Below are 22,792 nucleotides of genomic sequence, written 5' to 3' on the forward strand. Positions count from 1 at the left end.
AAGTGGAAGCAAGTAACCTCAAGTTTTTACTCACAAACTGAACCATGTCCTTCTCAAATTTCGGTTCTTGGAGTAGTTCTCACATACTGCAACAGATGGACCTTGCACAATGGCTTTCCCCTACCATGTGACAGTGACAGGGAGTAGGAAATCTTATGAAGAGATATAGAAGGAAGATCAGGAAGAAAGTGAAATCTAGTTAGCAGTCACAAGCATTTGGCAGCCATCTTAGAATTTTTATTTCCCAGATGGTTCAGGTGACATTAATTAGCATCACTGTAAGCATTTATATCTGGGGGGGAAGAGGGAGTGTAGTCTCTTTTATCCTTCTATAACCAATACAGTTGAGGTCTTTTGCCTATAAATGCCTCTTCTCTGTCCTTCATTTTGCACACAGCACAATCAATTATCTCTTGACACTAACAAATAAGGACCAATCTATAACTCAAAAATTAAATGTGGCATTCTATTCTTAAATAACTCTGGCTAGTTTTGCACAATCAAGGTAATTACATTAATTAGGAGAATAAATGTGTGTAGAATATATAAAAATGAAGTTATAATTTTTTCTTGCATGTTGGACTTTTTTAATTAGAGGTCTGAGAAATCTGTAAATAGAACCCAAGTGGTATGAGAAGTGGCATCTTTTCACATGGAATCAATATGTTCTTGAATGTTGATTGCTTGTTTGTAGTCTTCTACAGCCTCTTTATTGAAACCCAATTTACCACGAATATCAGCTCTAAATTTGTACATTAAGGCATTGTTAGGCTGAATTGACAATGCTGTAAAAATAAGAAATAGAATGTTAGCCTTTTTTTTTTTTTAAACATTATCACATGATTATAAAAAGAAGCGTTGTCCAAAAACTTTTGTCAGTGCTCAAATTCTTCTCCAGACATGCTTTCACAAGAGAAAATGTATTACATACATTAACTTTACTCAAGAGGTAGGCAATTTTATTATGTTATTTATACTTCAAAATTTTTTTTCCTCTTTTTGATGCCATTTATGAATCCCACTTTAATTTTGCCCTGACAGCAGAAACTATGCTTTCCTCTGAACACAAGCAAAATCTTAAAGAAAACTACCACCCTCCAACTTCTGGAACATGGCAATGAACCCAGTATCTTATTCAGTTTCTCCATTGTATGAAAAGGATTTAGGTACTTGTTGGAAAGCTTAATCTGCTGTTTTAAAATTCTGCTTTAGAGAGAAAATTTTCTGAAAATCAATCAGCTCCCTGGTTTAGTTAATTTTCACCATCTAACACTATTAAAACATTAGACATGAGAGCCATGAAGTCAAAACACTGTTTTGACAAATTCCACTGTAAAAGTAAACTAATTTCTAACAAAAACCACTAAAAAAAAAAACAACAAAAACAAAACCAAAAAACAAAACAAACAAACAAAAAACCCCAAAACAACAAAAAAACAAACAAACAAATCTAAAGACAGTTATCCTTTCAGGAAAGATCATTACTTGTGCAATCAAGTGTTGTCAAATCAAAGTCACATTATTAAATTTTGTTTCAATAAAACTAATACGAACTAAACATAGTTTTAGTTACAGGAAGAAGTTTGCCTGTGTATCCTGAGTTGCTGAATCTCACGTAGTAACAATGCCAAAAGCAGCAATGGAGTAATATACCTCAGCTGTTCTGAGCCTGAACAAAAGGTTTGGTTTTTACTAAGATCAAGATGAAAGTTTGATTCAGTTCCTCTTTTCTATGAACCATGTTTATTCCCAATAGAAGAGCTTATAGAAGTCAAATACTGTTTCAAAACTTGTTCGACAAAGAGCATGTTCATTAAATTTCATGTTTATATATAAAATAAGCTACGTACATTTTCTAGGCACCTAGATATCTAAACACATACACACACAAAAACTCACAGAAATTTTTCAGACTTGGTAAATATACTATTTTCCCATAACTTCTTGCCACAATTTCATTTAGAATGGGGCTCTGTTCAGCTCCTAATGACACACATTATATGAAAGAATTTATCTTACAATTTACATATTCTTTTAATGTTGAGAATGGGAAAAAACTGCAATTAATTAGCATGTTTATTTTAACTTCCTCTTTTTAATGACATCATAATATCTGAACAACTTAGGTAGAAAATATACTAACAAAAATACACACATACTTTCTGAATAATGAAATAAAGTCAAGTAATTTGTTGTCGTAGAATCATAGAATGCTTTCAGTTGGAAGGGACCTTAAAGATCATCTAGTTGCAACCCCCCTGCCATGGTCAGGGACACCTTCCACTAGACCAGGTTGCTCAAAGCCCCATCCAACTTGGCCTTGAACATTTCCAGGGATGGGGCATCCACAACTTCTCTGGGCGACCTGTGCCAGTGCCTCACCACCCTCATAGTGAAGAATTTCTTCCTTCTATCTAATCTAAATCTACCCTCTTTCAGTTGAAAGCCATTACCCTTAGTCCTATCGCTACATGCCCTTGTAAAAAGTCCCTCCGCAGCTTTCTTGCAGGCCCCCTTCAGGTACTAGAAGGCTGCTATAAGGTCTCCCCAGAGCCTTCTCTTCTCCAGGCTGAACAACCCCAACTCTCTCAGCCAGTCTTCATCGGAGAGGTGCTCCAGTCCTCTGATGATCTTCGTGGCCCTCCTCTGGACCCGCTCCAACAGGTCCATGTCCTTCTTATATGGGGGGCCCCAGAGGTGAACACAGTACTCCAGGTGGGGTCTCACGAGAGTAGAGTAGAGGGGGAGGATCACCTCCCTCGACCTGCTGGTCACGCTTCTTTCGATGCAGGCCAGGATACGGTTGGCTTTCAGGGCTGCAAGCACACATTGCTGGGTCATGTTGAGCTTCTCATCAACCAACACCCCCAAGTCCTTCTCCTCAGGGCTGCTCTCAATCCATTCTCTGCCCAGCCTGTATTTGTGCTTGAGATTGCCCCGACGCATGTGCAGGACCTTGCACTTGGCCTTGTTGAACTTCACGAGGTTCACAGGGGCCCACCTCTCAAGCCTGTCAAGGTCCCCCTGAACGGCATCCCTTCCCTCCAGCGTGTTGACTGCACCACACAGCTTGGTGTCGTCGGCAAACTTGCTGAGGGTGCACTCAATCCCACTGTCCATGTTGCCAACAAAGGAGTTAAACAGTGCCGGTCCCAATACTGACCCTTGAGGAACAGCACTTGTCACTGGTCTCCACTTGGACATTGAGCCATGGACCGCAACTCTTTGAGTGTGACCACCCAGCCAATTCCTTACCCACTGAGTGGTCCGTCCGTCAAATCCATGTCTCTCCAATCTAGAGACAAGGATGTCGTGCAGGACATTGTTGAATGTTTTGCGGAAATCCAGGTAGATGACGTCAGTTACTCTTCCCTCATCCACCAATGCTGTAACCCCACCGTAGAAGGCCACCAAATTTGTAAGGCACGATCTGTCCTTCGTGAAGCCATGTTGGCTGTCACCAGTCACCTCCTTATTTTCCATGTGCCTTAGCACAGTTTCCAGGAGGATCTGCTCCATGGTCTTGCTAGGCACAGAGGTGAGACTGACTGGTCTGTAGTTCCCCGGGTCTTCCTTTTTTCCCTTTTTAAAAAAGGGGGTTATGTTTCCCCTTTTCCAGTCAGTGCAGAACTTCACCGGACTGCCACGACTTCTCAAATATGATGGATAGTGGCTTAGCAACTTCATCTGCCAGTTCCCTCAGGACCCGTGGATGCATCTCATCAGGTCCCCTGGACTTGTACACCTTCAGGTTCCTTAGATGGTCTTGAACCTGATCTTCCCCTACAGTGTGCGGCTCTTCATTCTCCCAGTCCCTGCCTTTGCCTTCTGCAACTTGGGTGGTGAGGCTTGAGCACTTGCCGGTGAAGACTGAGGCAAAAAAGTACCTCAGCCTTCTCCATATCCCAGGTAACCAGGTCTCCCGTTTCCTTCTGGAGAGGACCCACATTTTCCCTAGTCTTCCTTTTATCCTTTTTATCACCGACATACCTATAGAAGCTTTTCTTGTTGATTTCATCCTATCAGGGCGTTAGCTTTCCTAACCCGATCCCTGGCTGCTAGGGCAATTTCTCTGCATTCCTCCCAGGCTACCTGTCCTTGCTTCCACCCTCTGTAGGCTTCCTTTTTGTGTTTGAGTTTGTCCAGGAGCTCCTTGTTCATTCATGCAGGCCTCCTGGCGTTTTTGCCTGACTTCCTCTTTGTTGGGTTGCATCACTCCTGAGCTTGGAGGAGTGATCCTTGAATATTAACCAGCTTTCTTGGGTCCCTCTTCCCTCCAGAGCTTTATCCCATGGTACTCTGCCAAGCAGATCCCTGAAGAGGCCGAAGTCTGCTCTCCTGAAGTCCAGGGTAGTGAGCTTGCTGTGCACCCTCCTTGGTGCCCTGAGGATCTTGAACTCCACCATTTCATGGTCACTGCAGCCAAGGCTGCCCTTGAGCTTCACATTCCCCACCAGCGCCTCCTTGTTGGTGAGAACAAGGTCCAGCATAGCACCTCTCCTCATTGGCTCCTCTATCACTTGGAGAAGGAAGTGGTCATCAACACACTCCAGGAACCTCCCGGATTGTTTTGCCCTGCGCTGTTGTCCCTCCAACAGATATCGGGGCAGTTGAAGACACCCATGAGGACCAAGGCTTGTGAATGTGAGGCTGCTCCTGTCTATAGAGGGCCTCATCTGCTCAGTGTTCCTGGTCGGGTGGCCTGTAGCAGATCCCCACTATCATGTCACCTGTCCCTGCCCTCCCTTTAATCCTGACCCATAAGCTCTCGGTCACCTCCTCATCCATCCTCAGGCAAAGCTTCATGCTCTCCAGCTGGTCATTGACATAAAGAGTGACCCCACCCCTTCGTCTCCCCTTCCTGTCCTTCCTGAATAGCCTGTATCCTTCCATTTCATATCATAATTGTTACCATAATTGTTAGCATGCTACCAAACATAATCACGACAGGTAAATAAAGATTACCTGTTGAAACGTCTTTCTCAGCTAGTTCATATTGTTTCAATCCATTATAGAAATTTGCCCTGTTAAAATACACTGCTGCAGAGAATGGGCAGAGATAAATTGCCTTCTCAAAGTCTTCTTTTGCTTCTTCAATATTGTTTAGTAATGTATTTGTAACAGCACGATTCATAACAGCAGATTCATTTCTTGGGTCAAGTTGTAATACCTTGGAATAATAGCGATAGGCCTACAAAACACATGAATTGGAGACAAAGTACATTGTTAAAATTTAAGGAAATGGCTTAGGTACAACTTGTAAATTCCAGTTTGTTTCTTTAAGCCATTAGTATTCTTAAGTCTTTACTTGTTCTGTTCAGCGTTCTTTGTGCACAGAAAAGAGAGGCACAGCACCAGCATGTTTATCCACAAATAGGTCGATCACCACCCAGACTTTTGAAAAATAACAGCTGTTTATGCTTAATTGTAATTATAGCAGAAGAAATAAGCTACACACTAAGGCCAATTTGAATTAATATCGAAAATAATTTATAATGCAACACCTATTCTTTAACTTATTTCTTTATACTTAGACAGCCTCTATGAGACAGTAAGGAGTCACAGAAACACAGTAAAGAGGAAGAACAGCCTATGCAAGACCAGTCGTGGAAGAATGATACCAGATGCATAAGAAAAGAGGTTACACAATCACAGAAGCAGCCATATGCAGGGCACTGACCTTGGATTCCTAAGGAATTTCTGACCCAAGTCTAACTAATGCTTAAGAGCAACAAGAAATCTAACTCAGAGAAACATACAAGAATATTAAATTTTTTTTCTTATATGATCTATTTCTTGTGCTGTATGAAGTACAATCTAGGTTTGAAATTGTATGCCAAGCCTGTACTATACACGATGAATTCCTTAATAAGTGAACTACAAGCTGAAGTGTTTACAGATGCAACTCTAGGAGAGAATTAGTTCAAGTAGATGAAATGTGCTGAAGCATACATGTTGGTTCTGGGTTTCCACAGTTGCTGGACCACAAAGCTCCAATCAAATAAAAGCCTGAGCCTATGCCCAGGAAAAGTAACTAGAATACCAAAGGAAAAATCATTACAGGGGCCTCCTCACACAGAGAAAAATAAATGGTCCTTGCCTTCAAAGCAGATTTCAAATTCCTCTCTCACAAGAGGAATTTCTGTATCCAACTCTTCTGTATTTGAAGATACCCACCATATTTAAGCGGAATTAGGTGATTCAAAACTCCAAAGTTACTGTGGTTACAGGAGGAAGATCTGACTTCTTGATTAAAGTTCATCAGCAGGAGATTCTTTTCATTTTCCTTATCCTGGTGCTATAGTGAATCTGGGCAAGTTATTTAATGTTAGGCTAGGAGGGGAAGTTACTGAACATCAGTGGGATTTTGGTGTCTCAATTATTTACAAATTTTTTTTATGTGTATCCTAGCTGTCATGAATCTTAGTTCATTCATATCAATGATAAAACACATAGTAGTAGGGCCATTATTTATTATTATTAATTAGTACAGATTAATTCATCTCCTGGTAAAGGACCATGAAATTCAATGTAAGAAAGCTTCATGTTAATGATACTAAAAGACAGCTTTATACCAACAGTATTTATTCAAGGAAAAAAGTTCTGAAGACAGCATAAAGACAGATTGTAGACTTACTTGTGAAAACTGTCGATTATAGAAGTAGATATTTGCTGCATTAAAATAGGCTAATGCATAGTTTGGGTCAACAGAAATTGCTTGTTGATAGTCCTTCATGGCACAGGATAGATATCCCATTAATTGATTGATGACACCCCGATTTGTTAGCAGCGGAGCAGTGGTAGTGAGCTGAAAGGAAAACGTAGATGCATTCTTGCTCAGGGAAAATTTACACTCCTACAGTAATTTATTCTGGTTTTCAAAGATACATTTACTTTAAAAAAAAATTGAATTGCACCTTCTAATCCAAATTGGCAACTATTAATGTACAGTATTGGCTGACTTCATAGCATAGTAAAATTAAGCTAACATCTACCTTTAGCGCAGCATTTGTATCTTGAAATGCAGCAAAAGTTTCACCCATTTGAAGACAGACTGAAGCTCGTCCATCATATGCAGCATGGCATTCTGGATCAATGCAAATAGCAACTGTAAATTGGCTCCATGCTCTCTGAAGCTTTCCAAGGGTCTAAAATGAATTGCAATGTTTCCACAATAAGAAACATAAGAAATGCCAAACGTACTAATGGTCCCACTTAAAAAATTACAGCAGAGGACGGAAGCATGCTTATATTTACAAACGCAGTTAACTGAGTTACAGAAAAAATGAATTCAAATATCCTGTTAATTTTCAAATATCTTGTTAATTATGCAATACTCATTGTCTTTCCAACTACGTAATGTATCTGTCACAACTGTTTCAACTGCAAGTATTACCTCTTCTACATCATAGAATCACAGAATGGTTGAGTTTGGAAGGGATCTCAGGACATCGTCTAGACCAACGCCCTGCTTAAAGCAGAGTCAGCTGGAGCAGGTTGCTCAGGACCGTGTACAGTTAGATTTTGAATATCTTCAAGGATAGAGACCCCACGACCTCTGTGCGCAATCTATTCCAGTGTTTGATCATCCTCACAGTAAAAAAAAAAAAATGTTTTCTGGTGTTTAAATGGAATTTCCCATATTTCAGTCTGTGCCCATTGCCTCCTGCCCTGTCACTGTGCACCATTAAGAAGAGCCTGGCTCCACTTTATTTATACTCCTTCATCAGGTATTTATACCTATTTATAAGATTCCCCCTTAAGCCTTCTCCTTAATCACCTTAGTGGCCCTCCTCTGGAAAACTGCCAGTATGTTCATGTCTCTCTTATACTGGAGAGCCCAGAACTGGACACAGTACTCCAGATGTGGCCTCACCAGTACTGAGCAGAGGAGAAGGATCATCTCCCTCGACCTTCTGGCAATGTTGCTCCTAACATAGCCCAGGGAATCATTGGCTTTCTTTACTGCAAGGGTGCATCACTGACAGCTTCAGCTTGTTGTCCATCAGGACTCCCAAGTCCTTTTCTGCAAAGCTGCTTTTGAGCCAGTCAGCTCCCAGCTTGTAGTGGTGCATGAGGTTATTTCTCCCTAGATGCAGAACTTCTCACTTTCCTTTGTTGTACTTCATGAGGTTCCTGTCTGCCATTTCTCCAGGCTGTCCAGCCCATCATCCCTCTAAATGGCAGCACAACCATTTGGTGTATCAACCACTCCTCCCAATTTTGTATCATTTGCAAACTTGCTGAAGGTGCACTCTACTCCATCATCCAGATCCTTAATTAAGATGTTAAACAGTATTGGACCCATTACTGACCCCCTGAGGGTACTTTACTACTGACTGGCTTCCGTCTGGACTTCATGGCACTAATAATGACCCTTTGAGCCTGACAGTTCAACCAGTTTTCATTTCACCTCACTGTCCACTTATCTAGACCATACTTCACCAGGTTTTCTATGAAGATCCTATGAAAGGCTACTGAAAGCTTTGCTAAGTTGAGATAAACAACATTCACTGCTCCCATCTCATTCACCAAGCTAGTCATCTCATCATAGAAGGCCATCACGTTGATTAAGCATAATTTCTCCTTCATAAACTCATGCGGACTACTCCCAATCACCTTCTTGTCCTTCATGTGTTTAAAAATAGTTTCCAGAATTATTTTCTTCATCACCCTTCCAGGAACTGAAGTGAGGCTGACCTGCCTGTAGTTCCCCAGATCCTACTTCTTGCCATTCTTGAAGACAGGAGTGACATTTACTTTCTTTTGGTCTTTAGGAACCTCTACCGATTGCTACGACCTTTCAAAGGTAATTGAGAGTGGCCTCACAGTGATGTTGGCTAGCTCCTCAACACTTATGGGTGTATTCCATCAGGTCCCATGGACTTGTGTACGTCCATTTTGTTTAAATGTTCCCTAACCTGATCCACCTCCACCCAGGGTACGTCTTCCTTGCTCTGGACTTTTCCACTGGTAACAGGGACTTGGGATTCCTGAAAGGCAGTCTTACCAATAAAGACCAAGGTGAAGAAGGCATTGAGTACCTCTGCATGTCCTTTGTCATCGCATCCCTAGTCACATTCAGCAGCAGGCTCATATTTTCCCTAATTTTCCTTTTGTTACTGATGTACTTGTAGAAGCCTTTCTTGTTGACCTTTATGTCCCTCACCAGATTCACATCACCCATCTTGATGGGCTATATATGAGCTTGTGACCTGAAGACTTATATATTGGATTTCACATAGCAATAAAATTAAACCACTAGGTTGTTCAGCAAAAGTACCTCCCCTGGATGGTCAAATGGAACTCTGGTATACTGTCCTTGTGAATGACTTAGCATAGTCAAGAAAGTGTTTAATTCTGGGCAAGAAGGCCACTTGGGACCACAGGCAAAATGTAAACATTTTACCTAATATACGTATTAATTAAGCAAAGATAGAAGGTAAACCATCTAGTTCCCCACATCAAAATACTTCTCCACATATGTCTATGTTTAAGCCCCAAAAGTATAATAAGGCTTAAGAGAAGGCATCTAGTGAGATTTAGGCCTCTCAGAAATTAAGCAACTGCCACTGTGTGAACTTTCTAGGTTGCCTCCTGCACCTAAGATGTCTAATTCCTACCTATGCCTTATTCCTACCTACTCATCAATGTAGTCACTCCAGGTTTTTCTCTTGCACAGTACTTCCCAAAGCACTGTGAAAGCATTAGTTAGAATTTAATTGAATTGACAAAGATGTAAAAGGAAATTTGCACCTATGCAAGACTACGTGACACAGGCTACTAACATTTACATTGGCAAAAAATAATTTGCAACAAGATTCATGACAATTCAAGACATTTCACACAACTGGATATAATAAAGCACAGTAACTAAATGACAGAAATTAGACACAGACAAAAACTGTCAAGTCATATCTTATATGCCTTTGCTAATATAGAAGTTCATTTTCTGTGTAGGTAAGTTGTTTTCAGAAATCATTATATATAAGGGGATTTACCAAGGGATTTTAGCAGATTTGCTAACAGTGCAGTTTAGATAATTAGGACATATAAGATTTTGTTTTACACGGATTTGTCAACACTTTGGCTGCTTTTTACTTCAGTAAACAGCTCATACACACAAAACATGCCAGTTCTTAATGTTAATTTATCAGAGAACTATATATGCAAATCAAATGAGTGTAAGGTTGATATTCCATTATTCAAGAGCAGAACTACAAGAAGATTGGGCACAAAAGTGAAAAGAAAATAATGGTCTATCCATTTACTTAAAAAGAAAGAAGATGCCATAAGCCTTGTTTAAAGTACATGGACTATTTTATGTTTATTATAATTATTTTATGTATTACATAAATGTATGCATATAAGATTGATGTTATTTTGTTTGATTAAACATAGCATTGACAATGAATTTTGGTGTGTTACCTGCAAGTTGTATCCTAAGCAAATTCTGGCTTTTATACACTTTGGATTCAGGTGAATTGCTCTCAAGAAATCTTTCTGTGCTTGTTTACAACCAGCCTCATATCCGTTTTCCATGTACGAATTTCCTCGTCCAACATAGGCATCCACGGAAAGAGGATCTAGTTTGAGAACCTGGTCAAATGATCTCACAGCTTCTTCAAACTCATGAAGTCTAAAAATAGAGATATTAATGTTTGCTGCTTAAAAATTCTGTAAATAAAATTCTCAATTTATGAATGATCAGCAAATACTACTCCATAATGCCCACTGAAAGTAGTTCAATTCTGACTGAAAGGGACAGATGGAGTGCATGAAGCTCTGCCTGAGGATGGATGAGGAGGTGACCGAGAGCTTATGGGTCAGGATTAAAGGGAGGGCAGGGACAGGTGACATGATAGTGGGGATCTGCTACAGGCCACCCGACCAGGAACACTGAGCAGATGAGGCCCTCTATAGACAGATAGGAGCAGCCTCACATTCACAAGCCTTGGTCCTCATGGGTGTCTTCAACTGCCCCGATATCTGTTGGAGGGACAACAGCGCAGGGCAAAACAATCCGGGAGGTTCCTGGAGTGTGTTGATGACCACTTCCTTCTCCAAGTGATAGAGGAGCCAATGAGGAGAGGTGCTATGCTGGACCTTGTTCTCACCAACAAGGAGGCGCTGGTGGGGAATGTGAAGCTCAAGGGCAGCCTTGGCTGCAGTGACCATGAAATGGTGGAGTTCAAGATCCTCAGGGCACCAAGGAGGGTGCACAGCAAGCTCACTACCCTGGACTTCAGGAGAGCAGACTTCGGCCTCTTCAGGGATCTGCTTGGCAGAGTACCATGGGATAAAGCTCTGGAGGGAAGAGGGACCCAAGAAAGCTGGTTAATATTCAAGGATCACTCCTCCAAGCTCAGGAGTGATGCAACCCAACAAAGAGGAAGTCAGGCAAAAACGCCAGGAGGCCTGCATGAATGAACAAGGAGCTCCTGGACAAACTCAAACACAAAAAGGAAGCCTACAGAGGGTGGAAGCAAGGACAGGTAGCCTGGGAGGAATGCAGAGAAATTGCCCTAGCAGCCAGGGATCGGGTTAGGAAAGCTAACGCCCTGATAGGATGAAATCAACAAGAAAAGCTTCTATAGGTATGTCGGTGATAAAAAGGATAAAAGGAAGACTAGGGAAAATGTGGGTCCTCTCCAGAAGGAAACGGGAGACCTGGTTACCTGGGATATGGAGAAGGCTGAGGTACTTTTTTGCCTCAGTCTTCACCGGCAAGTGCTCAAGCCTCACCACCCAAGTTGCAGAAGGCAAAGGCAGGGACTGGGAGAATGAAGAGCCGCACACTGTAGGGGAAGATCAGGTTCAAGACCATCTAAGGAACCTGAAGGTGTACAAGTCCAGGGGACCTGATGAGATGCATCCACGGGTCCTGAGGGAACTGGCAGATGAAGTTGCTAAGCCACTATCCATCATATTTGAGAAGTCGTGGCAGTCCGGTGAAGTTCTGCACTGACTGGAAAAGGGGAAACATAACCCCCTTTTTTAAAAAGGGAAAAAAGGAAGACCCGGGGAACTACAGACCAGTCAGTCTCACCTCTGTGCCTAGCAAGACCATGGAGCAGATCCTCCTGGAAACTGTGCTAAGGCACATGGAAAATAAGGAGGTGACTGGTGACAGCCAACATGGCTTCACGAAGGACAGATCGTGCCTTACAAATTTGGTGGCCTTCTACGGTGGGGTTACAGCATTGGTGGATGAGGGAAGAGTAACTGACGTCATCTACCTGGATTTCCGCAAAACATTCAACAATGTCCTGCACGACATCCTTGTCTCTAGATTGGAGAGACATGGATTTGACGGACGGACCACTCAGTGGGTAAGGAATTGGCTGGGTGGTCACACTCAAAGAGTTGCGGTCCATGGCTCAATGTCCAAGTGGAGACCAGTGACAAGTGCTGTTCCTCAAGGGTCAGTATTGGGACCGGCACTGTTTAACTCCTTTGTTGGCAACATGGACAGTGGGATTGAGTGCACCCTCAGCAAGTTTGCCGACGACACCAAGCTGTGTGGTGCAGTCAACACGCTGGAGGGAAGGGATGCCGTTCAGGGGGACCTTGACAGGCTTGAGAGGTGGGCCCCTGTGAACCTCGTGAAGTTCAACAAGGCCAAGTGCAAGGTCCTGCACATGCGTCGGGGCAATCTCAAGCACAAATACAGGCTGGGCAGAGAATGGATTGAGAGCAGCCCTGAGGAGAAGGACTTGGGGGTGTTGGTTGATGAGAAGCTCAACATGACCCAGCAATGTGTGCTTGCAGCCCTGAAAGCCAACCGTATCCTGGCCTGCATCGAAAGAAGCGTGACCAGCAGGTCGAGGGAGGTGATCCTCCCCCTCTACTCTACTCTCGTGAGACCCCACCTGGAGTACTGTGTTCACCTCTGGGGCCCCCCATATAAGAAGGACATGGACCTGTTGGAGCGGGTCCAGAGGAGGGCCACGAAGATCATCAGAGGACTGGAGCACCTCTCCGATGAAGACTGGCTGAGAGAGTTGGGGTTGTTCAGCCTGGAGAAGAGAAGGCTCTGGGGAGACCTTATAGCAGCCTTCTAGTACCTGAAGGGGGCCTGCAAGAAAGCTGCGGAGGGACTTTTTACAAGGGCATGTAGCGATAGGACTAAGGGTAATGGCTTTCAACTGAAAGAGGGTAGATTTAGATTAGATAGAAGGAAGAAATTCTTCACTATGAGGGTGGTGAGGCACTGGCACAGGTCGCCCAGAGAAGTTGTGGATGCCCCATCCCTGGAAATGTTCAAGGCCAAGTTGGATGGGGCTTTGAGCAACCTGGTCTAGTGGAAGGTGTCCCTGACCATGGCAGGGGGGTTGCAACTAGATGATCTTTAAGGTTCCTTCCAACCCAATCGTCTTACCAAGGTGATACTGAAAGATAAGATATTCTTTGCATATGAGCTACCTGTGTCTACCTGAAGCACAGCCTGACTTCTTTACCAAAAGAGGAAAGATGAAATATATTTAGCTAACAAATAACTTCAAGAGTTGTAAATCAAATGCTTTTTAAAAGCACAACGCTTTTTGCAAAAACAAATTAGGGCTTCATTCCAATCCTGTTGATAGGTAGTCATGAGGTTAGAGACTGGAGGATGGATCCTAAATGTATCTTAAAACAGGTTATACAGCGGAGTTATATGGTTACTAGTGACTCCTTTTGACAGTTGAATACAGACATGGGCACCAAAATTATATGCTCAGTTCTTAGAAGCAGGATTCAGCATTCCTGTGTGAGTTCCACACCATCCAGACACTGTGAAAGATGGAGCCAGTTATGCCTTAACTACAGGCATAGTAAGATAAGAAGTTTTTGATGCTAAAATCCTGAATATGTCCACCTCCGCACTGCCTCAGCAGCAACAGGGTTAAGCAGTGATAGATGGCAGAGTAACTGTAGACTAAAATAGATTAGGCTAAACTAATAGGCAGATAGCTATTAAAATTTCCTCTTTATCATAGGTGATATTTGTGTGAAATAAGAGCTATCAACTCCAAGTGCCACCATGATAAGTAGACTAAGATACTAACGTACATCTTATTTCTTCCAATTTATATCTATTTTAAGTGATTAACAGATTTAATTTAGTCTTTCTAAATAAATCTCATCTTGATGAAACTACACTTTAGAATTTCCAAATAAAAAATTCAGGCAAGGAAGACCATTGAGGCTTTTGCTTTTCTTTAAAGGACAAAGTGCATATTTAAACAGAAATTCCATCCTCACTAATTCGGAACAAACCAACCCAACTCTGTTTATCTCATAATTCTTTGTTCTTCAGTCCTTCTCTTGGTTCTATTTTATCATCCTGGTATTTCATCCTGACACTGTCATGAACACATAGTTGCTTTATACCAGAAGATTTTAATACCAGTTGTTAAACTTGAAAAATATCTAATTTTCTTTTTTCCATTCCTCTTTACCATTTTCCTCTCCCCCAGTTCTCAGTGTACTCGATATGAAAAGGTGAACAGGAATACAAAACTCAGGAATTATTTCATTTTTCTACTTTCCATCACACAAAGCTACATATCTTACCTATGATAGCAGAGTCCAATAGCTTGAAAGATCTGGCTATCGTCTGGACTAAGCAACATTGCTTCTTTAAAGTCCTGAAAAGAACAGACATTAAACCATGCAAATTGATATTGTTTCACTTCACCTGTGAAGTGAACCACTACAACTGTGGGTTTAGCTAAACAATTTTATACTTCTATATAAAAAGGCAGATGACTTCTGACAAAAGCATTATACGTTCATAAGTACTGAAGATGTATTTAACTGTTTTCATATTTCTTGTCCCAGACGTTGATAGAATAAAATCTCTAAAATTATGTGGTATCATCGTATTTCCTCCAAAGCTGGAGGAAACATTTCCAGAAACAAAACCTTCCAGAAAAGTATTTTTTGTTTGTTTTTAATAGAAACAGTGTACCTCAGCTGCTATTATTAAGTACATATATATTGAAAATACTTTTTGCTATATGCAATTTCAATAGAATTCTTCCAGTAATAAAATTAGCTAGTTACTTTCTGTTATTACTTTGACAAATGTAGTAAACCAAACTCATATTTGCATTGGGAGATTCTCTGCACAATGTTCCAGTGAAAGACTTCATAGGACTTTTGCCTTTTACTACCATTCAGAACATTTTTCAAAATGCTTGTGGTTTTAATATATGTGGTTCAATTGTAAGAACTGTACAGGTGCTTTTAAAATCAAATACAATCATTTCAATTACCATGTAGGGAAGCACTTTAGGCTTCTGCATGGGAAAGCAATCAGTATGCAGTAGGAGTGGTTTAGCCGATGCATCCACTGAACTACAACTTCAAAAGCATTTTTTACTTGTTCAAATTGTAAAAGTAAAAAGATGTGGAAGATTTTAGTACAGTTGGAATTACAAAAGTGGCAAAATAATGATGTGCAGATACATATTTTTATATTTCGTTAAAATAAAACCTCTCTTTTGGTGAACACGCAATCATAAAATTATAGGTCTGATTTTAAAAAACTACTGAGACACACTGTTCCCATCCAGAAAAGCCTTTCAAGGAATACCCAGCAAAGCTAATGGGATTCTTCATGTGCACAATTTGGAGTATACACTCTGCTCCGAGTATGGAGCAGAGCAAAAGCGGGATCAAAGATCCAAGGACCAGGTTTGGTTTACTTAAACCAAAGGTGCTATCCTCACAGGTAACGAATGACACACTTCACAGAATCAACAGGAAAAGACTTCATATAAGATCTGAATTGCTATACAGACTGAATTGTAACTTTTCCATTTTCTTCCAGTATACCCAATTCAGGAATACACTCACTTCATGTAGTAGGTACCTGTGCTTAAGTAATTATATCCTAATTCAACCAGCACTATACATATATACAGATATATTTCTTGCAATAAATATTATCAGAACTGATACATAAGAATGTCTCAAGCATATCTATAATCACTGATGTTTTTCTTAAATTAGCTGTTATATTTTTCTGTCTATTGTTCAATCATCATTTTGTAAATTTGTCTTCACTACGATCCATTCAAAGAACTTTTTGCTCATCCTGCTGGTTCTGCCCCAGTCTCTTTCTACTGGCCTTACATATCAGTTTGTACCACCTCAGCCTTTTTTCTGAATTATTCTGATCAATTGCATGAAGCATGAGAGATCAATAACACAGTATTTCTACTTAAATTATTTCTATGCAATGCCTACCAACTGTAAAGAGCTTTTGTTGTGCACTTCCAATAAGATATTTCTGGGTCATTGGAATGGGATTCATATTCATTCTTCATTTTTTATTTGCAAATAAGAAATATTACTCAATTTTTAGAATGCCTATGCTGAAATTGTTGCTGTCACATAAAGAAGATAACACATTTTAAAGTTACTAGTCCACAATGGAAGCAATGAATGCACCAGTTATACTGAAAATAAATATCCCTGGCTTTTAAAAAAACCAAAACTTTTAGAAAACTTAAAAACTTTTTAAAATTCAAAAGTCAAAACCCATGTGTGTGAAAAAGTAATGCTTAACACTGTTTGGTTTCAAGCCTGCTATTGTTATACCAGAGGGAGTCCCATGGAAAGAGAGAGTCATCTGCACTGTGAGTCAGTGTCAGAAACACATACTATTTTCTCACATTTAAGAAAATTATCTTGAGGTCAGACCCTTCCTGTTCTTTCAACAATAATGGTCATTTACACACACACGCATGCACACACAGAGGAACAAAACAAGCCCACTCAATCAGAACGTCCATTTACTTAGGCTTCTGCAATTAGTTAGTACTCATTTGGACCCAACAAAAATTACTCAAGATTAAAAAAGAAGGAAAAATCAGGTTCTTGCTTATTAAATTTTGTGCAACTCCCATGTTTAACTCTAGCAGCACAAACTTGTAAACCAAGTAAAACTGCATTTTATTTGCATATTCACAGCCAGAATGGCATTAGGTGTTGAGCAAATGAGAATTGGGCACAAACTATTTCAGAAGAATATAAAAACTGTCAAGCTGGTCTTTATATCAGCAATGGCTTTCATTTAACGGAAAACACTAAATTTCCTTTACCCAAAGAAGGATTTTGTACCTCACATGCATTAGCATAATCACCAAGTTCCATGTAGAGAAGTCCACGATTAATTAACACTTTAAAAGCTATTTCCTTACTCAATTCAAGCAGAAGAAGAATCGCATAATCTTTCAAAGCCTACAAAAATATAACATGTATTTTAAACCATAATTTATTCAGAGGGATAAAATGATACTTCAAAATTTAAAAGACACGCTTTCAAATTCCTACAAATCATGTGCATATGCATGGACTTCAGTGTGGTTATTCTAATGTTTCCAGATTGAATTTAACTGAATTTGGAGCCTTCTATAATTATCATAGATACCCATTCCTAAAGTACAGAAGCAAAGATAATGCAAATACATTAAATAGACATAATTAAAACTTATTTTGTCATTATATAAATTTCAGAGTTAGGAATAAATCTTAATTACTTCTACTGCTAAATTTTATGTCCAAATTCTTGTTAAAAAAACAACAAATTATTCTGATTAATTAGTCACGAATTAATGTCAAAATAAGATACTTTTAAAATTAAGTATCTTCAAATACAATTTATTGTTATTGAAAAATCTAAGCACTAGTTGTATTAATTAAATTTGGGTGTAAATTTTGTAAAAGAGCAAATAGTGACACAACTAGATAGACTGAAGAAGCCTCAATTCTCAAAACTGAACAGTATTTCAACAATGCTTGATCTGAAGAAGTTCTAGCCCAACTCTTTTTTCACCTGAAGAATGAACTTATATAGTATACTTAAGAATAACTAGACAGTTTAGAGCTAATATGGTAAAAGTGTCCTTGATTGCAGTATTCCGTATACTAGCCACTTAAGAGAAGTTCTATTCTTTGTCACTTCTAAACTAAGCTAGATATTAGAAATCGTTCTTGTTAGATCTAGTAAATTTCTTCTGTCAATAATATACTATATTTTTTCTGCAACTTCCCTTGTACTTTAAGTTGCTGTCACTTTCCAGAAAAGCCAACAACTACTTTTATAATACCTTATTTATGAAGGAACTATCATTTTTACATCTTAAACTTTTACCTTCATTTACTGTAATCACCTATTTTTCTTTACCCATCTTCATCATTCTTGGCCAATTAACCTCTAAGCACAAATGGCCTTTGCCCAAGGTCGATTTGACTTGAGACATCCGAGCTCAAATACTTAGGAACTAGCCCTGTCTCAGAAAATAGGCCTCATCAAAAAGACAGTTCAACATGATTGTGTTCCCAGTCTGAGGCTGTATGCTGCCTTTGTATGCCCTGTTATGCATTTGCTTTATACAAAAGTAGAAAGCAGAAATGTTCAGAGGCAGCTCACAGGCAAGTTGACAGAAGTATAAACACATCCAGAAAAACAGGGCTGTGAATGAGGGTTGGATGTAGTCTAAACCCCTGTTTTGATGTAGTCTTCTTCTGGATATAGTTCTTATCTTTTCAAAGGGATATCTCATGTAATTAATATGATAGTAGAGACCAAAAAGCCTTTTTTTTTTTAAACAATTTCCTGAAGAGCACAATCATTCAGGAAGACATTGCAAGGGGTCAGAAATTTTGACTAATTGTCAATAACAGGTTACTAGCTAATATGAACAACTGAGTGTCATGTCATGTTGAAAAAAAATCAATACTATACTTTTCTGAAGTCCTTTATCTGATTATAACAGACAGCTCTGTTATAATACGCCAAAATGCAGGTTTTGTTGAGGGCGATAGTTTTTGAAAGATCTTCAATTGCAGCTTTAAATGTCTGCAAATGAAAAAACATTATATATAAATTGTAATTCAGAGTTCATGGCACTACATATTCTTCTTCAAATAATAGCCTATTGTAAAATTTTATTTCATAGTTTTACATTTTGGTTCTTCATCAGTACTGGAAGGCATCCAACCATTTCACTATGTCCTCTGTGGACTATTTACTGCAGTCCTTACTGCAGTGGGAGCACTTCAGAAGCTCTATTTGTGCAAAGACTGGGCAAACAAACATTCTTAGTGTTTTCTTACATTATACCATACACTGCAATACATAATCAATCCTTAATTGTACTGGCTTACATTTTATATCTTAACCTAACATAGAAGGTATCTTTTGTGGAGTTTTGGTACTTCTGTCTATCATTAGGTAAGAATCTATTCTGTGGAACTTAAAAGGAAAATAACCAATAGATGCTCAGTAGCTTCTCCAACCCATCAATCATTTTCAGTTACACAGAACAATCAGAGAGTAGCTTCAATGGGGAATGGAAAGTATAATAATCAAGTGGAATTCCTGGTTTCCATCAGTGACATTTTTACCATTATTTCACCATTCTAAAGCGGCAAGTAAGATACATTAAGTTTTAAAGGAGAATGCAAAAGTACAACAACAAAGACAGTCCCACCTTATTTTGATACTTTAAAGTTCCTCGGTAAAAATAAGCTTGCACGCTGTTAGGAAGAATTTTGATCGCCTCATTGCAATTCAGAATTGCCTTAGAGTATCTACCTTTACTTCCATAGTAGGCAGCACGACTCATATATGCCTGTAGGGATGAAGACAGAACGATGACATGGTAAAACAAACAGCTTTGTTTAGCATTATAAAACAAGGGTTAAATGAAGACAGAAATTACAAGTTTATAAAAACATCCATCTTACAAAGCTTGAAATTTCTTTTATTTAATGATTGCCATGTGCTTCCTGGAAGATTACAAGCCAATACACCCATAAACGCAAAACCTGTCAGTCTAACCCATCCAAAAACGTCTTATAGAAACAAACTATCAGGAGTCTTTATATTACCTGGAAATGTGATGGACAAAGGGCAAGTGCTCGATTGAAATCTCGGATGCACTTAGCTTCTCTGAGCTGCATTCTACATAGCCCTCGCTGATAAAAAGCATCAGGGTAACTTGAATGTAGTCTGATAGCCATGCTAAAAGCATCACGGGCCTAAAAGGATGACATATCATCTGGGTTAAATATGGTCTGTTTGTTCAGCTGAAACCATAGTCTAATTGATTCTTTTGTACAGCCAGGTATGACCTGTTTTTGCAGTTGGAACCCACCATGTACCTGCATTGTTTTTTTTTCACTTTCATCCATTTACCGCTACTTAAAATTTTGTAATGTTTAACACCCTACCTAATGCAATCATAACCTCAAGGAGGCACAGTCTAACTCATTTAATAATCTCATTTATTCAGTGAGATTGCAAGAGTTTAACAGAGCGCATCATCTTCTGTCTGTAAGAACTGAAATAAGGAAGCTCTTTATTATAATGGACTTAACATTAATGGATTAACATGGCTAGTATGCAACTCCTTTAAAATCCATCCAGATGTTTTTTTCCTCTACATTGTACATTAGCTTATAAAGTCACGGGCTTTTCCAGGATCTACAGCTGTAATATCAAATGTATATTGACACAGAAAGTCACCTTTTGCAATTGTCATGTATCAACAATATTAGATATTTCAGACAATTTTGACAGCCTTCTTCCAAAAGAATACCACTTTTAACAAACGGGGTTAGAAGCAGACAAGGCGAGAAATTGTCCTCTTCCCTGTGAAATTCTGGTATTTCAAATGTTTCTAAGTTTCTGTCTTGAGCCTTTTAGCAAATCAACAACCAAAATATACTTACTAAAATATCAACGTAGAAAACATTTGCATGAACTCACACTAGGCCTGCCACAAAGCTCACTGATAGGCTTTCAATAGTTTTCAACAAAGAAGTCTAATACAGTTGAAAGTATTGATTTTGTTGAAAGAAGGAAATATATTTTTCTTAGATAATGCAGTTTATTTCTTAAGTATCATACATAAGTGCCAAAGAAAACCAGCTAGGAGTGTTATGAGCTACAGTAATATAGAAAACAGTTAAATTACTACCAACTCCATAATACAATAATATAGGAATTCCTTTGTCCAAGTTTGTTACCAATTCACTAAGCCACCAATACTCCCACATGAGTGTTGTTTGTCTATAAGATCTGTGAAGACATTGATAAACAGATAAGAAATTCATGTAGTTTTTTATTCCATCAGAATGGCAATTAATGACATACACTAAAAAAATCATAACATTAGCACTGGAAAAATGACTCACAAACTTGCAAGACAGCCCAATGTACATCATGAATTCAAAAGAAAATTGCTAAAGGCAGTGGAGGCTCTTTAAAATATTGAAATCATTCACTCAGTTATAGTTATTGTTTACAAGCAGTGGAGTCAAAGGCTAATATATTCTATATAACTAATAGCAACCTTTAATATACTTTTTTGCTCCATGTAACACAGGCCTGTGAGATAATACATTTCTGCAGCCTCAAATGTATTAGGTAGGATTTTTGCTGAGGTCATCAGGAGCTTCATAGCTTTTTTAAAACTTCTCACAGCATCCTGCAATACAGAGAATATTAATAGTTGTAAAGTACTTAACTGAAAATCTGCAAGATTTGTTAGACATTTTAAATTATTTTAAAATGTTTTTTTCTTGGCCTTTCTTTGGAACATTATGGTGAAAATGACTAGTCTAGTGTTCCTTGATGTTGCTGGAGTTAGACACAGTCTTGATCTTTGAATGGTTCATATTAATAACTGATTAGAAAAAAGGAGAAATATTCCTGAGTTTTATTTATATATGTCAAAGTAGCTAATGTACATGATCTAGAAATAACATACAGTTCATTTATACTGTTATTTAGGTACATAGTTAATTATCATTATTAATTTTACTTACATTTACTTCCTTAGGAAGAAAAGGTATACTTTTTGATGGATATGATGATGATAATGAAGCACTTGCTACAGGTTTCTTTATGTAAATAACGACAAACTATTTATTCCATAGACAACTCACTAAATTTAATAACCATTAATAAATATATTGAAAGGATCAATCCTGTATAGGCATTGAAGGAACTTAAGTGAATAGCCTCTCAGAATCTTACCATGTCTCATAGATCTGGGCAATAATTTATGCATATTTAGTAATGCTTTGGTTTGAAGAAGAGTGTAAGGAAAACAACCAAAAAATTAAGAACAGTTCAAGATAAGCCATTCGTCAGCCTTTGAGGATTATGAAGGGACCACAGCTGAAAGCTTCAATATCAAGAAGAGTAAAAGAATTATAGCATTTTTTTTCTTAAGTGAGTCTTTCAAGATGAAGATGTATTTGTTTGGAAAAATCACTTTGAAATACCAGTGCCCATAGGGCTGTCTGCAAATACTACACCTGCTTCCCTAAGTAGTCAAGGTAGTAGAAGTTTTAAACGAAACAGGTCTGCATTTACTGCTATTAAAAAATTATTTTTCTCTGTTTCTACATTCAAAAATACTCTTATTTTAAGAGGAAAAAGAACTGTAGATACCTGAACTCACTTACATATAATTCTAAAGGCACAGCTGATTCTCAGGGCATATAACCTGAAGTCTGATCATTTTCCCATATTGAGAGTATTGTGTCATTCCTCTCTGGAAGAGGTGGCAATGCAAGTCCTTACCTCTGGGTAAAGCACTCTGAGAATTCAGGGAATGACTAATACACGTGCTCTTAACCGTGACAACTGAAATGGGTTGAATTGGAGCGTACTAATGATCACCGTCTTTGACTTAGCATTCTTTTAAAGACAGCACAACTAGTAATGTCCCATTATGGTTTGAGACAAATAAAACACCCAAGCCTAATGAAAAAAGGCTGAATG

At 39.0% G+C, this 22,792-nt stretch overlaps 1 protein-coding gene across 1 annotated transcript in view; it reads right to left on the bottom strand.

Moving 5' to 3' along the window:
* Positions 1-648: 648 nt before the first annotated feature.
* TTC6 (tetratricopeptide repeat domain 6) overlaps positions 649-22,792 on the bottom strand; it is a 68,267-nt gene continuing 46,123 nt past the window's right edge. The window contains exons 21-31 of the mRNA XM_075152434.1: positions 21,354-21,488; positions 19,888-20,037; positions 19,488-19,628; positions 18,740-18,853; positions 17,113-17,232; positions 14,557-14,630; positions 10,429-10,639; positions 6,996-7,148; positions 6,638-6,808; positions 4,966-5,191; positions 649-785 (exon numbers count right to left, since the gene is read on the bottom strand). Coding sequence (XP_075008535.1) covers positions 649-785; positions 4,966-5,191; positions 6,638-6,808; positions 6,996-7,148; positions 10,429-10,639; positions 14,557-14,630; positions 17,113-17,232; positions 18,740-18,853; positions 19,488-19,628; positions 19,888-20,037; positions 21,354-21,488 — 1,632 coding nt within the window. The remainder of the gene's footprint in view (positions 786-4,965; positions 5,192-6,637; positions 6,809-6,995; positions 7,149-10,428; positions 10,640-14,556; positions 14,631-17,112; positions 17,233-18,739; positions 18,854-19,487; positions 19,629-19,887; positions 20,038-21,353; positions 21,489-22,792) is intronic.

The sequence above is a fragment of the Calonectris borealis genome, chromosome 5 (genome assembly GCF_964195595.1).
Source record: "Calonectris borealis chromosome 5, bCalBor7.hap1.2, whole genome shotgun sequence".
Lineage (NCBI taxonomy): Eukaryota > Metazoa > Chordata > Aves > Procellariiformes > Procellariidae > Calonectris > Calonectris borealis.